Consider the following 15,885-nt stretch of genomic DNA (forward strand, 5'->3'; position numbering starts at 1 on the left):
ATTGCCAAGCTCTGGCCAATTGCAAGTCTTCTTATAATGAGGTAATACTATTATGTAAAAATATGGCTATGAAATCTCTTAAGCAGTGAACTGTAGCATTAAAGGAACAGGGGTCATGTTGCAGCTTCCATATCTCTCCTTAGAAAATGGAAGGGATGTTGACAATTTTCTCATTGGTACCATCAACAGACTCTGAGTGTTCTGGAGAGTTTCATCCCGTGAGAGTTTAGTAAGAAGTTGACTCTATGCCTCAGTGGAAGGAAGGAAGGAAGGAGAGAGGGAGGGAGGGAAGGAAGGAGGGAAGGAGGGAGGGAAGGAAAAGTAAGTAAAAGCTCTGGGAAGAAGAGGTTTGGGGATTTCTGGCCTTCCTGGGTCATGTGGTTGTCATTGGCAAGCATACAGCAAATTGTACAGTGCTGTCTATGCACAGTGTAGGAGTTTCCGTTATTGATAGCTTGCTGTACTGTCTGTTACCAGCATATATCCTTAACATACAGGAAAAAGGATATAGGTGCTGATATTTTGGAGGCTAGACGTGTACAGCAAAGTTTTGAGCTTAAATTTGTCTTGGTAGCTGTCATAGTCAGAGAAGAAAAATTGTTGCTTTCTGCCTGTTAGGACAGAGATTTCATTTTTGTGTGTCAGTTTTGGCTGTTAGTTTAAATCTAGCGAGGAGAAAAAATGACTTTTGCTTGCTTGCTTTTTGTGGGTTTATTAGTTATTTGGTAACAGGTAGCCCCTAAAGAAAGCCTAAAACCAAAACAAACTAACAGGGCGCAAACAAGAAAATGCCATCCAAAAAATGCTCAGCAATGCCGTAAGTTCCCATGTGTACATTTTCATGTATGTGCTCTAGATCTATCTTAATGCAAACTTGCTTATTGTGATTGCATCTACTCAGGGTGAAAATGGAAACTATGGAAGGTTACAGTCCTCTCAATGGTTACAACCAGTAGGCCATGAAAATTTGGCTTTTTTTGTATCTGCTTCCAGTGGTTTCATGGAGCTGCTAGTGGCACTGTTAATCATTTTGGCTAAAAAAAAACCAACCCAACAGCCCACAGCTTTCCAAAAGAAAAACCTCTGCAGTGGCATGTGTTCACTGCTAGCTTTGGGTGAGTAGGTTTGGACCTGGGAGGGATCATCTTATCTGAATAGGAGAACCCCAATTACTGTAAGCTTACAACTACCCCAGAGAGTGTCATTCTGCCAAAGCCTTTTTTACAGAGGTCACTGCTGTCCCTTGGAGTGTATGTTTGTGCTTACATGGTCTTGTCTGTAAAATACCTAAAGAGTGAGACATACACTGACTGGTTAAGAGGTGGAGACAGGAAGGGAATGGAGTTCTTTTTATCGGGAATGGCACCCTGTATTGGGGAGCACTACTCAGTACCGCTTTTTCCTACTGGAAAAAACTTTTGGTGAAACATACAGACAGGTTTGGAAAAGTACAACTCATTTAACATATATTTAACTTCATTGTTTCTGTTGGTTAAGCCTGTAAATGAAAAGTTGCACTTTAAGGGTTGCATTATAACTATAGACTTTTCCAGTAAAAGTGTTTTGTTATCTGGTCATGGAAGTAATAATAAAAAATTCCTGTCCTCTTCCCCTAGTTTTTCTGTCATTGTACTTTTATATGTTCTTTGTTATGTGGACTTTTGAATGTGCAACAAGTTTGTGTGGTTATTGTTTTCAGCTACAGGATTGTAAGTACAGAGATGATCCTTTGAGTAGATCGCTTTCCTCATAGAGGCTATAAAATAATAATTAGAAATTACTTTCAAGAGACGTTGCTTCCTCTTCCAAAAATATACTTGCTTTTTGCAAGTTTGCTAATCCTAGTATGAGAATATAATAAAGAATGATATTAGGTGGTATTCATCACAGGGACCGAGGTTAAAATGTGTCCCCAGCACTACTGTTTTACCAGGTCTCCCTGACCTTTTTTTCTTTGGATCTGGGGTATGATATTATTTTAAAAGACTGATTCAGCAATATTTTCACTGTAATATTAGTTCAAGCACATTTCTGTCCAGAGGTAAGTATTCTAGTATGTTTTTTTCTGTGAAGCTGTTACTTTTTTTTTTTTTTTTTTTTTGCCAAATAAGTTTAATTTTTTTGGCAATGTCAATAATAACTAATGCCCTCTCCTATACATATCCTATGCAGGGATAATACGTACCATTATTGCTGTGGTCTTTCACTACCAGGAAAGCACAACTTTAAGGAAAGTACATGCAATCTGGTTTAGATTTCAGTGTAAAGTATATATACATATGTCAAATATTTCATGTGGTCTGTCAATACACCTTTTGGGTCATTTTTCAATCCATGCAGCAAAATCAAAACAGTACAGCGAGACGCATAGTAGACACTGTGTAGGAATTTCTGAATTTGATGTTACTGACGTTGTTACTATTTCCATATTATCAGTGCAGTTGGAGAGTCAAAGAGAAACACTGAACTTCCCTTGTTCAATTTCAACATCTGAATCTTTTATGCAATCCATCTGAAGTGCTGCCACCACATTTTTAACTTCTGTAAGATAAAAGGCAGTTGGAGCAATAGAATATTACTGCTTTTTAATGACTTCTGATAGGTTTTAGATGGCATTTGGACACTCCCTTTAATTTAAAGTGTGTTGTGGCTTTTTTTTTTTCGTTTTTTTTAATAAATGAAAGTAGGTGTATATTTGACATTGAAGTTCATCACAATTCTAATTAAAAGGAATTATAGGAATAACCTTATAGTTTTAGGAATTCTGTGTCTTCTGCTTGAGGACATAGCTGCTCACTTATAGAAGGCTAACTTCTATATTTACATTTGCATTGATTATATTGAATGAGTTCTTGAGAATTAATTAGGTTTCTGGGGGCACAGTACTTATTTGACTGAAACATACTCCAATAAAAATCTTCAGTCAGAGCTTATCTGCTTTGCTGAGAGCATCATGAATCGTTTTCTATGTGGCAGGTCTGTAAATAAACTGATTTTTGACATGCTTACATCTGTCTGTGAGTTGATGAGAAGATTGATCAGTGTTCAAATCCAAAAATGTGGTAGGTGCATTTTTAACACATTCTGGTTTCTGCTCAGCTGAAATTGTGTTTGAGTAGTCTAGTTTGCTACCTTTCGCTTGGAACAGTGAGTCATCATCTTTATCATTAAGTATCTAGAAATATCCATAAGGGACTATAAAAAAGCTAGTCTCATGTTTAAAAAACCAGTATGTATCTTAAACATATTTGGGCATCTCTTTAAACAACCCATGGTAAAGAAATACTATTCCTGCTGTAATGCTCAGCTGGCATCTCTTAAATTCTTGTTATTTTACTTCAAGAAGCTGGGTGTTTAGAAGCTTGTTTGCTACCTCAGTTGTATTATGGAAGGCTTTTGCTTACAGTCAGGAATCGTGGACTGGTGAGGCTTACACATATGATCGGAGTGCTTCAGGATTATCACAACTAGAATAGCAAGAGATAAAAAAGATGACCAATAATAAACTTATGGATTTTGCTCTCAAGGCATTATTGTGAGATTCAAGGTTGCTTTTACTGCTAAATATAAATATGGGTTGTATAAGGAAAATCTATTCATAGTACCATTCAAACTGAGTCTTAGCATATTACCTTAGTCCAGAGAGCTCCATAAACAGTCTCAAAGCTAGTTAAAAATAGGTATTTGTGCTGTAATCTTTTTTACTGTGTTTGCATTTTGGCTTACAGTTTTTGTAATTAAAGCAGTAATATTAGATAATATATTACTCTTGTGGCTTAGCGTGAAAGCCATGGCTGTAGTACACAGAGGTACTGGCATTTCAGAGAAATTCTACTTATAAGCAGGGTGAAGAAAGGAGGGGAAAAGGAGCTAACATAGACTTTAACCTCCAGCCTGCTTAGGGTTTTTAGATGGGTCTAAGTTTGACATCCGTTTGAATAATTGCTTCTGTGTTAATTACAGTTCTCTGGAGAAATTATTGAAGATTGATGAGTTGTCTTTCAAATAGATTCTCTTATCTTGGTATGCATGAGAGTGTTCACATGTTGACAGAGCGTGTGTCAAATACTTAGGAATGTTTGGTAGACAACCCTAAAGAAGTGGTATTTTGAACTCTTGACTTTGCAAATATTGCTGTTGCTATATAATTCAATTAATTGAATTAGACAAACAATAATTAATTAATGCATCTTAATTTTTTTTCTCAGACAAGAATTTACCTGACTAAATGAAGATATGCAATGAAATGCCAATGGCATACACGCATTCTGAGCAATGTCCTTCAAAAAGATGGTGCAATGTAATTGTTACTAATCACATCTGAGCTTGTCATTTGTCTGAAGCATTTAATAAGTTGCACAGGTTGAGAAGAGTTACCTGTCCCTTGCGTTTAGTAGTGTAAATGCTTCAAAATGCATGTCAGATAGTATGAGAAGTATTCCCTATGAGGCCTTGTACAAAAGGGCTGCATAAAATTTTACACTGAAAGTATCAGAATATTTTTCAAGTTTTAGCATTTTAAATCCTCAACATTGGTGTTACTTTCCTCATTAAATTGTCCTAATTTCTTGTGACCTAAGACATAGCAGAGTACTTGTTCCCCTTTGAAGTCAAAGCACATTGCCCGTTGATGATTGTGAGACTTAAATGGCGCTGCTGGGGGTTAGGACATTTGTGAAGGGCATCATCTAACGTGAGCTTATGCCAGGCAGTTGCCTGACTGTGCCAGGTGCTTCAGACCTGGAAACTGAATGTTATATTTGTTTAAGTGCTTTTGTCTGTTTCATCTCAGGACTCTGCAGGTATCCAGAACAGCTATAGGGTTCATACAGAGTGTAGATAGTGGAATTTCTTGTTCTGAGAGTTCACTTGGCACAGTTGCTTCTGAAGCATTTAAAAGCCTTTAGAATTCCAAAAGCCTTTTTGAATGTCCTATGTAGAACTGAACTATGTAGAACTGAAACAAAGCTTTTCTGAGAATTCAGAGAATTGTTCGTAGTAACCAGCCTCAAAAAGAGTCATCCAGAAGGAGGCTGCCAAGTTCATGTGGTAGAATTTTATAAGGCCTGTTTCTGGAGATGGCAGGCTGAGTTTTGGCTCCATCTGTATGTGGTAGCTGAAGTTTGAGAAACTACTTTACACACAGAGAAAAGATATTCATGTATTCATTTACCAACGACCTGAGTAGTAGCGAGTGATATGCAAGGCAAACTTAGTTTTCATTTGGACATTAGAATTCTCTTTGTCAGCAGTGATGCTGTTCTCATCCAATTATTGTGAAACACTTCTAGTTGAAAAATCTGCTGCTGCAGTACTGTTTATTGAGGTAATGCACATGGGCTTTAATATTTTAATATATACATAATGAATGGAAAAGAAAGGAGAGAGATGTAAACCGCTGCTGCAGTGTATGATTTGGTAGCTGAGTAATTTGACTGACATTAGGTAAGAGTGGTTGTTTTGCAGACAGGGCTGCTTTCTGTTCCATCTTGTCCTAAACATGTAGTGAGCAATTGACAGGCCTCTGACCTCAGCACAGAGACAATGTCTCAGATTTTTAGTAGTGTTTTCCAGCTTGACTGGAAAACCCTAATTTATTTCCTTTCTGGAAAGACAAAATTCACCCTGTGGGTTATGATGTAACAGAACAAATCACGGTGAGTTTCTTGTTGCATTATCAGGAGAAAATGGGATTCTCTGCTGAGCATGCCCAAAATAATAGTTTAGTTATGAAGTGTTGATACCATCTTAGCAGTAGGTATATATCAGTAGTTAGGCAGTTATGTCATTGTGTGAGAATCTATGTTGCTGTGTATCGTCGTAACTCTTTTTACTGATATTTTTTGTTTAATAATTTGTGACAGATTAAATTCAGGACCTAAGACAGGGTGTCCAGCGGCAAAGAGACAGGTAATGGCCAGCAGTCACTGATTACTGAAAATGATAGAAAAGCTCTGCCAAGAGAAAGGACACTGCATGTGGACTTGGCAGTGTAACCCACCAACTTGCTGCTTTTAATTTTTCTCTTCTGTATTTACTTCTGCGCTTGAAGTCCCTGATACTCAAAACAAATGTCAAGGTGACTTGAAGGTGCTGTACCATCTTTGTCTTAAGCACTTTCTCCAGCAACTTGTCTATACATTCTTACAGTACTTTATCTGAAGTACTTTTGCCCTGAAAAACATTAGGTTCTCAGTACTTCCTCTGGGGGATGGTTTGTTAATAGCAGTTTAATGGACTCCTGCCTCACCCCTGTGTTTTATTCTGAAGTCAAAATAAGGGATGGGCTTAAAAGAGGGTATTGCTCTGTATTCCTTGTGCTGTCTTCACCTGGAAATCTGAAAGCTCTTTACAGAAGTGGGCACTTACTGTTCCTTCCATCATTTAGCAATGAGTAAACTGTGAGGAAGATGCGTAGCTCTCCATCTTCGCAAGCTGCACACCCAGTACTGGTGCTGAAGGAGCAGTCTTGCTCCAGCAGCTTAGTTTTTGGGGTTTTGTTTTTTTTTAAGCTTGTAATAAATTCACTAATTCAGCGTCCCTTTGTGGCCAGTCCAAACTGTTCTTTGTCTCTCCAGAAGGACTGTTCTTCATGCGACAAGCTATACATGAGGCCAGAATCTATTGCAGGCAAAAGGAAGCTGAGCAGTGAGTCTGAAGCCAGCCAAGTGCCAGGGACTTTCCTAAATGCTCTTTAGATTTGGCTAAGGTGGTGCTGATTCCAGCCCAGTAAAGGTCTTTGGAGACTCTGACACGCTGCAGTAATGCAACTCTATTGGCTACTGAGCGACATGCAGTGTGGCAAGGGCAAATTCATCTGTCTGCAAAAGACCCTATAGGGGTTTCTTACATTTTTTCTGTAATAGTTGAAGGAGTAAAAAGAACTCCAAACTTATATATGTATCAAGAAAATAAGTTAAAAAGCATTTAGTAGCATCCTTTTTTATTGCTCTTTTAGGAGTCCTGAAATTATATTTGCATGTAAGTTTTCCTGGGGCTTAGTATGGAATGATGCATTATAATTACAGTGAAACTAGAAAATATCTCTGTAGTATTCCTAGTTTAATGCATTTTTGTGTACAGAAACACTTGGAAATAAAAAAAGTTGAAATATTCAAACCAGAACTGTTTAGTTCTCAGCTACGTGGGAAGCATTCAAACTAATGGCAGGATTTGGGAGACAGACTTTTTAGTAGAATCTGTTGAAATAGGAAAAGGGATCATGGTTTTAAACTAAAAGAGGGTAGGCAGAGACTATGAGGAAAACATTTTTTTATGCTGAGGGTGCTGAGGCGCTGGCACAGGGTGCCCAGAGAAGCTGTGGCTGCCCCATCCCTGGCAGTGTTCAAGGCCAGGTTGGACAAAGGGGCTTGGAGCGACCTGCTCTAGGGGAAGGTGTCCCTGCCCATGACAGGTTGGATCTGGCTGAGCTTTAAGGTCGCTTCCAGCCCAAACCAGTCTGGGATTCTATGAAAATACACAATCGCTATTTAGGAAAGGGTCATACACAATATTGAATGTTCTTAAGTGCAGCATCAGATTCTGTCAGTATCATGTTTAATGGGGAAAAAGAAGCTTATAAGATATCCAAAATGTTACCCTGTGTATGTATTTATAAAATCAGGTGGAGTTACTCATTGTTCAGTTGATGGAATCATTGTAGATAACAAGTGTGCTTAATCTGAACAGAGCAAAATCCTTACTTAGGGGCAAATCTACCTAAAACAAGCACTGGTTGTGTGTAACTGCAGAAATGATGAGACTTGCTGGATACTGTGCTTGTTACAGACCCTGGGCAAATGCTGCATGTTGCCTTCTTTTCCCTTTTGTAGCAGACCATGTTTCTTTCTCCTTATAGTTTAAATATCTTGCTTATTTCTTGCAGAGAATGAGAACTCTTGTTTTATTTATGTTCAGCTCATTCCTTATATACCTTGTTGAGGTTTATTGCATGCTGTGTTTGGTGATGTTTTTGTAATGGCCAACTTCAGCAGTTGGTTGAATGCCTTTTTTAGGTAAGTCAGCTGAGACTAATTTGATGGTATTACTAGCTTTCTCAGAAGTTTCACCAACAGGGAAGAAACTCACATTTCTACCTTTTCTTTTTCCCAGTTTGTTGTTCTCCATAGCAGTCAGTAGAGAGCTGAGCAGTTCAGGTGCATTAATCAATCCCTTATAAACACTGCCTGTCAATATTTTACACTGTTCACTGACTTGTGTAGTTCTTATTTAGCTTAATTTTCACAGAAGACTGTTTCTAGACAAACATTAATAATTTCTGATGAAAATATGTTGGAAGCTATATGATGCTGGTCAAGTTTCCATGTTCTTATTAAGATTTTAATGCAAAAGAGCAATTTTTAATACATTTTTAGCATACAGTAATGAATGCTTAAGCTACTGAACTGAAGAGTGCTATTGCAAATACAAAGAATGGAACTCAATGACAGACAAAAGAAAATGTCATGGAACAGAAGAATATGCCTGTGAAAAAATAGAATAGTTTAGCTGAGGAAGCAAACTAGTCTGAATGCTAAGACTTTATATGATCAATGTTATTTTTTCTGTGCTTAATCTTTTACTAATATTACAATCTTAATTAGAGACATGCTACCCAAAAATGTACTTTGATCTTTTGTAGCTTCTTACTAGATGAGGAAAATACTATCAGTTTTGGGGTATAGATTTAGTAATATCAACTGAGCCTGCATTTGATTATGTTGATGCTTCTAGGAGTATTGGGGTAGATAATTTTAGGAAGGTATTTTGTGTATTAGCAAGTTGCCGGCTAGTTTTAGACTAGCTAGTCTAAATCTTGGCATCTTTCGACAAAGCATTTTTGGCCGGTCATTCATAGTATATTGGGCTTAAAAGACTACAGGTCTGACTTTGCTGGGCAGTTACATTTCCTACTGTTGTGCTGCAGGCAAGTTTCAATTTCAGGGGGCATGTTGAGACCTGGTCACCCAGCATTTTAAACACAGCTTCAAGCTAGTAACTCCATTGAATTTCTGAAACTGTGGCACAGGTGGTTCCTCTAATTACTGCACATTATAACCTCAGCATAGTGTAGCTGAGCTATTACATTTGTAATACATGTAGCTCCAAAATGGAGCTCTCATCCTAAAACCTCTCAGTGCTAGTTAATGGTAATACATTTATATTGCTGGATTCAGTTTGAATACTGTTACGTTTTAAAGGGTGCTGCAATGCGATGCTACAATTTTAATAATGAATAAAACCAGATATGAGAGATTGATGATGTAGGTTATTAATAATTTCCATAGTCACATATTTTGAGTAACTTGAATTCCAAACCCTAGAATGAGCTATATTCTATAAAGTTACCAAGCTTGAAAGACTTAGTTTTGTTTAGTTCTCTTCAAAATATAATGCAGAAAGTAACCTTTGATGTGAATTGTTGTGTTTGTCTCAGTAGGAGATCTCTGTATATTACACTCCTGATCGCTTTTTTGAGGAAAAAGTGACATAGGCTATAAGAGTCTGTGAGATTATAACTAGTATATCTATCAGTGTAGGCATTAGCTCATCCTCTTTTACCCTCTTATGGAAGTATATAACATCATAATATTGTTATTTAAAACCATATGCATACTGTACAGTGGCTTCCAGATGGACACCTAAAAATAAGAAACTGGAGTTCTTTATTAGATCTGTGTTTACTTCTCATTTTCTCTATTTCTGGGGATTTTTCTTCCATTTCCTGTTAATGCATTAGGTATTTCAATTCTTTCTCATCCTGTTGTTGAAGAGGATTCTATTTGAATAATTTTAAGTCAGGTATATGAAATTGTACGGCAGTGTCTGTGTGCCTGTAACTCCATGAATATATTACTGGAGTTCAATGTCAGCCTTTCTGCATCTTTTCTTACAAATTTAAGTTACAAAGAAAAACAGACACATCACACTGAAATAGGGAAAATGTTTGATTATTATGAGTGTTTTTATTTTATTTTATTTTATTCTAAAGTCAACAGATTTCTAAAATAAAATAATGGGGGAGTGGGGGGGCATCTCTATTGAGAGTGTTCCTACAGGAGCTTATCTTCTTCCAAGTGTTTACAGTGAGGTTTTTTTACAGACCTTGGAACTCCAGTGATACCATTGATGCCTTATGAGACAATACCCAAGGTAAAACTTCAGTTCACCACTTATCAGGGGATGTGTGAAGGCTCTTGGGCTGAAAGGTTCCTTAGGTCAGCCTATTGAAGCTGTCAGTCAGACTAAGCTGACAAGAGCTTCCTCAGTAAAGGAGAGAGGAGGAATAATACAGCTTTAAGGGGGTAGAGCGTTTTGCTTCTGTGCTCAAGTTACATTGTCAAATTATGTAGCTTTAAGCTGTGCAAGAATTATGGATAAGATAGAATTGGATGGAGGACACAAAAGGTCTTTATGACTTCATAGAGAATAAGTTGATTAGAGAGCAAAACCAATTCTCACCATTCCTGGGGGCTGATTAAAATCTAGCAAGGTGTTGAATCAACTATTTGGAAATTGATTCATCCTTTTCTTACCAAATAAACCCAAACCCATATCTGATGATCAGCTCCAGAAAAAAATACTTTACCATTTTGTTAGACATTCCAGAGGCATTTCCTAATTTCTTTCCTTGTAAACACTGCTCTTTACACCACTGGTGGATTTGACAGAAGTGTGTTTTACTTTAAAATCTTCTTTACTAGAGTGAAAACCTGAAAGGGACATTTACTTAAAGTTTCATTTCTCTTCCTAATGGATGAGCACTCTGAAGGAAGCTCGAGTTATGTTTAGGGAGTATTTTGAGTATTTATTTTCTGTTGAAATAATATAGAGCTTATTATTAAGGAATATACATTTCAGAAAGATACCTCTTCACTGAAGGCAATCATGACTTTAAAGCAGTAGCAATATATCATCTCAGTGAACAGAGTTCATATCTATTTCTGTGCTGTGCTTAAACTTAGGAAAATCTTTTAAGATGTATTGTTGAAGACTTAAGGAGTTTTGAAGGTGATGGGGGATATTTTAGGAGTGTGGATAAGATTTTAAAAAGCTGCTTTAGCAGTCTGCTGAATTTGCAAGTCTGTTAGAGATCCAGGTGTTAGAGAAGTAGTTGAAAGGATGAAGCATTCAAAGCAATCCAAATGGAACATAAAACCTACAGAGAAACTGTTTTTCATCTTGTTGAGACACAGTCCAAGGTCTGCCAAAATTCCTGTCATTCTGGCCATGTAAGGTAGAAAGGAGGATAAAATTACATCATGACAGAAAAACAAAAACATTTTGTACTTGAGTATCAGTTGTCAGGTATTGAAGACACATTAGGAAGACCTGCTGCAGTACAGACATACTTGTATGGGTGAGCCGGGAGGTAGGGCTGAGGTGGATGCGTAGCTGACCTTGTCATTTGGTATTAAGGCCACACATTTGCAAACACCACCTGGGTATACAAATAGCCACTGAAATGTTTATCTCTTACCACATGGGGTAAGATGGTGTGTGTGAGAGGGAGTGCATATGTACATGCGTATAGTACATATGTACATGCATGTGTACAGACGTGCTGATAAAAAATACCTTGAACAGCTTCAATACTGTAATAGTCTGTTGGTTTTTTGCTTGTCTTCTAGAATAGCACAAATGATGTGGGTTTTTTGCTTTGCTGGCACATCACAGGAACATTTAATGTTCAGCGAGCTTTCTGAAATGATCTCTATGATTCTTTTTTTGCACTGAAGCTTCACATAGTACCAAGACTGTTTTTGAATTATCACTGATAGTTTTCTGTCTACAGGTCATTAGATGCCATCCTTTGTAGGTTTCATCTCCTGCAGAACTTTGGCAACTAATGCTCTGTAATTTCCTGTGATTGCTTCGTACTTGCTTTGTCTGTGTACCTGCTGTATGATTTTCTTTCTGCATGAATACAATCAGCTTTCATAAATAAAAGTAAAACATAACATTAAGCAAGTTATTATAGGGCAAGGGAAATTACTAACAAATATAAAGCACCTTGTGTTTCTTACTAAGCAACCATTCTTGTTCTGTTTGAAACCTTTTGGAGCATGGCATTTGTTCTGCTGCTGTACAGGCAATTCTCCTGCTTGTAGTGCAAGGCCTGGGTTTGCAGTGCATTCTGCCCTCCAGGTGTCAGCAGTACTAGCTTCAACATGGTTTGCAATTCTCTTGTGTGGCTAGAATTCCTGAACTTGGGAAAATCTGATGACATTTTCAGGAAAACAAAGCTTTCAATTATCAAAAGTCTCTCTAATTGGAGATAAAATTTTATATTTTTTATTTTAAAATAAACTGAAACAACAAAATCCCCCAAAATCTTTGTTTAGTGCCCTCAGCTCCTGGAGGTATCATCTGGCTTGTGTAGTCATGAATAGAGTTGTTGGCAAACCCAAGAAGATAGTCAAGACATGACAAAAGGAGACTGGCATCTGTTCACATTTTTATGTGCTTTGGAATTTTCCCAGTTCCTGTCGTGGTTTAAACCCAACCACAAAGCTCGTTCACTCACTCCCCCCCCCCCCTTTTTTTTTTCTCCCTCTCTCTTTCCTTCCCCCCACCCCCACCCCTCCCTGCTCCTGGAAGGATGGGGAGAATTGAGAGAATGTAACTCCCACAGGTTGAGCTAAGAACAGCCCAGTAACTAAGGTATAACACAAATCACTACTGCTACCGCCAATGATAATAATGATAAGAGGAAATAACAGGAGAAGAGAATACAATACAGTACCACCGCCGACCAAGTTCGACTCCCCTGAAGAGAGCCCGTGCCCTTCTGGGTAACTCCCAGTTTGGGGCATGACGTGCTGTGCTATGGAATACCTCTTTGGCTAGCTTGGGTCAGGTGTCCTGTCTCTGCTTCCTCCCGGCCTCCCCTCATCCCCAGCAGAGCATGAGGCTCACAAAGTCCTTGGCCACAATAAACATTACTTAGCAACAATAAAAAACAATCGGTGTTATCAGCTCTGTTCCCAGGCTGGAAGTCAAAACACAGAGCTTGCACCAGTTACTAAGAAGGAGAAAACCGGCTACTGGTAAATCCAGGACAGTTCCCAAAACACGTCCCATGCCCTGCAGTTTCTTTACAGTTCATTTGTATTGAAGAAGAGAAAGATCAGTGTAAGCTTGGATATTCATGGCTTTTGTGTCAAAGATGCTTAATAAACTTACGTATCTTTACTGTTTCTTAAAAGTTAAAATCTTTGTTTTCCAGAAATTGCTGAACTTCTTTTAATGATTCACAGACTTTAAAGAGATCAACTTCCTTCACTGTGGACCTGTGATAAGCTGAGTGTGACTCACTGTTGTTCAGGCTGCAACATGGAATGGTTTTCAAATTGCAGCTCTATGAAAATAGGGTGGGGAAAAGAACAGTGAGAATACAAAGAGGTGGTCTTTGCAGCCTTGGGGTAATGGTTGAACTTGATGGTCATAAAGGTCTTTTCCAATCTATTTGATTTTATGATGTGCTTGTCCCTTTTTTATGATGCAGTGTGGAAAAACTTTGAAATGTCTCAGAGTGAAATGGAATGGTTTACTCCAAATTCTTTACCCCTTTGCTGTTTTTCAGTTGTGTCTTCTTGTAGTGATGTGTGCTGGAGAAATTATCCTAATGCTGCCAAAACCCCAGAACATTTCAGAAGGGAAAATGATGTCAGAGGATTCTTAAAATATCCCTAAAACATCAGTCTGAGAGAAAGGTTTCTGCAAAATACTGCTAATAAAGCAATGTTACTCTGAGAATTACGTAGACAGAAGTGTATAAAACCTGTGGGTTTGAATTGCACATTGTCATCTTTAAATAGAATGGCCATAACTTTAGACTGCTTACGGCTTTTTTATTAAGTTGCTTATAAATGGACCTAATAAGCACAGTAGGTAGAATACATTTGGAAAGTATTGTTGAAACAGCTTGTGTTTTAAAGCATAAAATGCTTTTGTAGGGCTTTAGGTTACCAGGATTTGACTATGACACACCTTATTTTAACTGAAAGTGGGAACTTTCCTTAAAACGGGATTATTTTTTTTCCTCCAGGGATTAAGGAGGAGGATAGTGGAATTAATGACAAAAAGCAGATTTAGATACAATGCTCAGACTTCCTCAGACTGCAACTGTATGTTTTTAGACAGGTCTTCTAAATGTAGGTTACAATGCATTGCCAGGTTTTGTATATAACCTCATTGGTGTTACAAGCAGTGCAACGAATACAGAAGCATGTTGTGTGAAAGGACTGCTTCTGCTTCAGTGATGTACTTTTTATTCCATTTTTCTTTTGGTAAAATATTAACATGTATTCCTTCCTAAAGCATCACTTTTACTTTCAAGTGGAAAAAAAGAAGACATTTTTAATCTCAATAGAAGCAGCCTAAAAACAAGAGAAAAAGTGCAAGTCCAGCTAATAAGAGGTTGCCTTTAATACAGAATCAAATACCACTTCCACTGTAGATCACCCATATATTTGTTTCAAGTTTGTAGGAATGTTTAGAAGTATTTGAAATCCTGAGCTCAATTATTTGATTATAAAACCAGTGACAAATAGTTACTGAATTTTATTTTATTTTTTAAAAAATAACTCTTTACCAATTAAATTCACAGCTGGTGTTGTATAGAGAGTGCATCAGATATTGAAATGCATAGTGCTCTGGCTTGTCTTGCTGAAAATGAGCTTGAATATTTGGTAGTTGTATTGATGTAGGTGACGAAGTGATCTGTTCACTTCTGTTCACTGCTCTTGAGTGACAATGAACAGAAGTAGAAATGGGTACTTGAAAGGCAGGTCAGTGTTGTAAAGCAAATGCATCACCTGTTGGACATAAGTATGTGCATGCAAATGAAGATCCTTTATAATGGAGTGACCCTTAGCTCCTAACCAGGGTTCACTTCAAGAATTGCTGTGCATGATAGCAGAAATCCTTTCCTTAGCTTGGAAAGATTTGTGGTTTTACTGAAAGGCAGAGCAAGCTGAAGGCTGCATGTTCTTTCTACTCATTTCTGTACTGATTCAAAAGAAACAAATATTCGTCTATAAGAAGCAGATACAGAACTCTGGAAAAATATTTACCTATCACATTTTCTGTTTCAAGTGACGTGTTTGAAGCTTCCTCTGCTTAGGCAGAAAGCAGCTCCGCCTCTGCTATACTGTATTGTCTGTTCAGTGACAAAGGAAGGGGAGGACATTCAAAGAAGTCCAAGGCAGAGTTACAACTCTCCTATGGTTACCAAGCACAGATGTTGTCTCTTCTTTAACATTCCTTGCATTTGTTGTGTATGCTTTTCAAAAAGAACACTTTCATGCCACCATAAACTGAAAGATAAACATCGGTTTGTTTCTTCAATTATTCTTTTTATTTTCCAAAAGTGTTCTGCAGTTCTGATTATTTTATTAAATTCCTATTTTTACCAGATTTATTTTATAAATTTTAATATCTTTATAATGTACTTTTCTTCAAGTGGAATTCCTGTTCCCCAGTAATTTTTCTTCATGACTTTAGAACATGACTTAAAATGCAAAAAGTACAGAAAAATAAGATGTCTATAGGACCAGGTAACATTTTGATTTCCACTTTCAACTCCAGTGGAGTAAGGGGGTTTTGGGGTACATATATTTATGTATATTTTTAGTTTGTTTTTTAAAAATGTCTTTTTTAGAAGGGGCTTCCTCTTGACCAATCAGGATTAAAAGATTGCATTTGTTGTGATTTTTCCAGTTGAATATTTTTAAGCAGAAATCCCATATAAGAGCTTGCTTTTCCTCTCCGTATTCCAAGTGAATTAGTGTAAGCTTTGGATTTAGCTGTTTGAAAATTATTCAATATGAATTTACTGTAGTGATGGGTAATTAGTTAAAGTTCACCGAGTTTAGCTAAACA

General features: G+C 37.4%; 1 protein-coding gene across 8 annotated transcripts in view; it reads left to right on the forward strand.

The window, feature by feature from the left end:
* DIAPH2 (diaphanous related formin 2) overlaps positions 1-15,885 on the forward strand; it is a 234,385-nt gene that overhangs the window by 170,522 nt on the left and 47,978 nt on the right. For 4 of the 8 annotated variants that reach the window (XM_065690008.1, XM_065690004.1, XM_065690006.1 and 1 more), the window contains one exon: positions 10,103-10,152. The exons of 3 other annotated variants lie outside the window; for them this stretch is intronic. In XM_065690008.1, coding sequence (XP_065546080.1) covers positions 10,103-10,152 — 50 coding nt within the window. Of the gene's footprint in view, positions 1-5,864; positions 5,938-10,102; positions 10,153-15,885 lie in introns of those variants that run through there. One more of the 8 variants, XM_065690012.1, reaches the window with a different exon arrangement.

Source organism: Lathamus discolor, chromosome 9, assembly GCF_037157495.1.
Source record: "Lathamus discolor isolate bLatDis1 chromosome 9, bLatDis1.hap1, whole genome shotgun sequence".
In the NCBI taxonomy this organism is placed as follows: domain Eukaryota; kingdom Metazoa; phylum Chordata; class Aves; order Psittaciformes; family Psittacidae; genus Lathamus; species Lathamus discolor.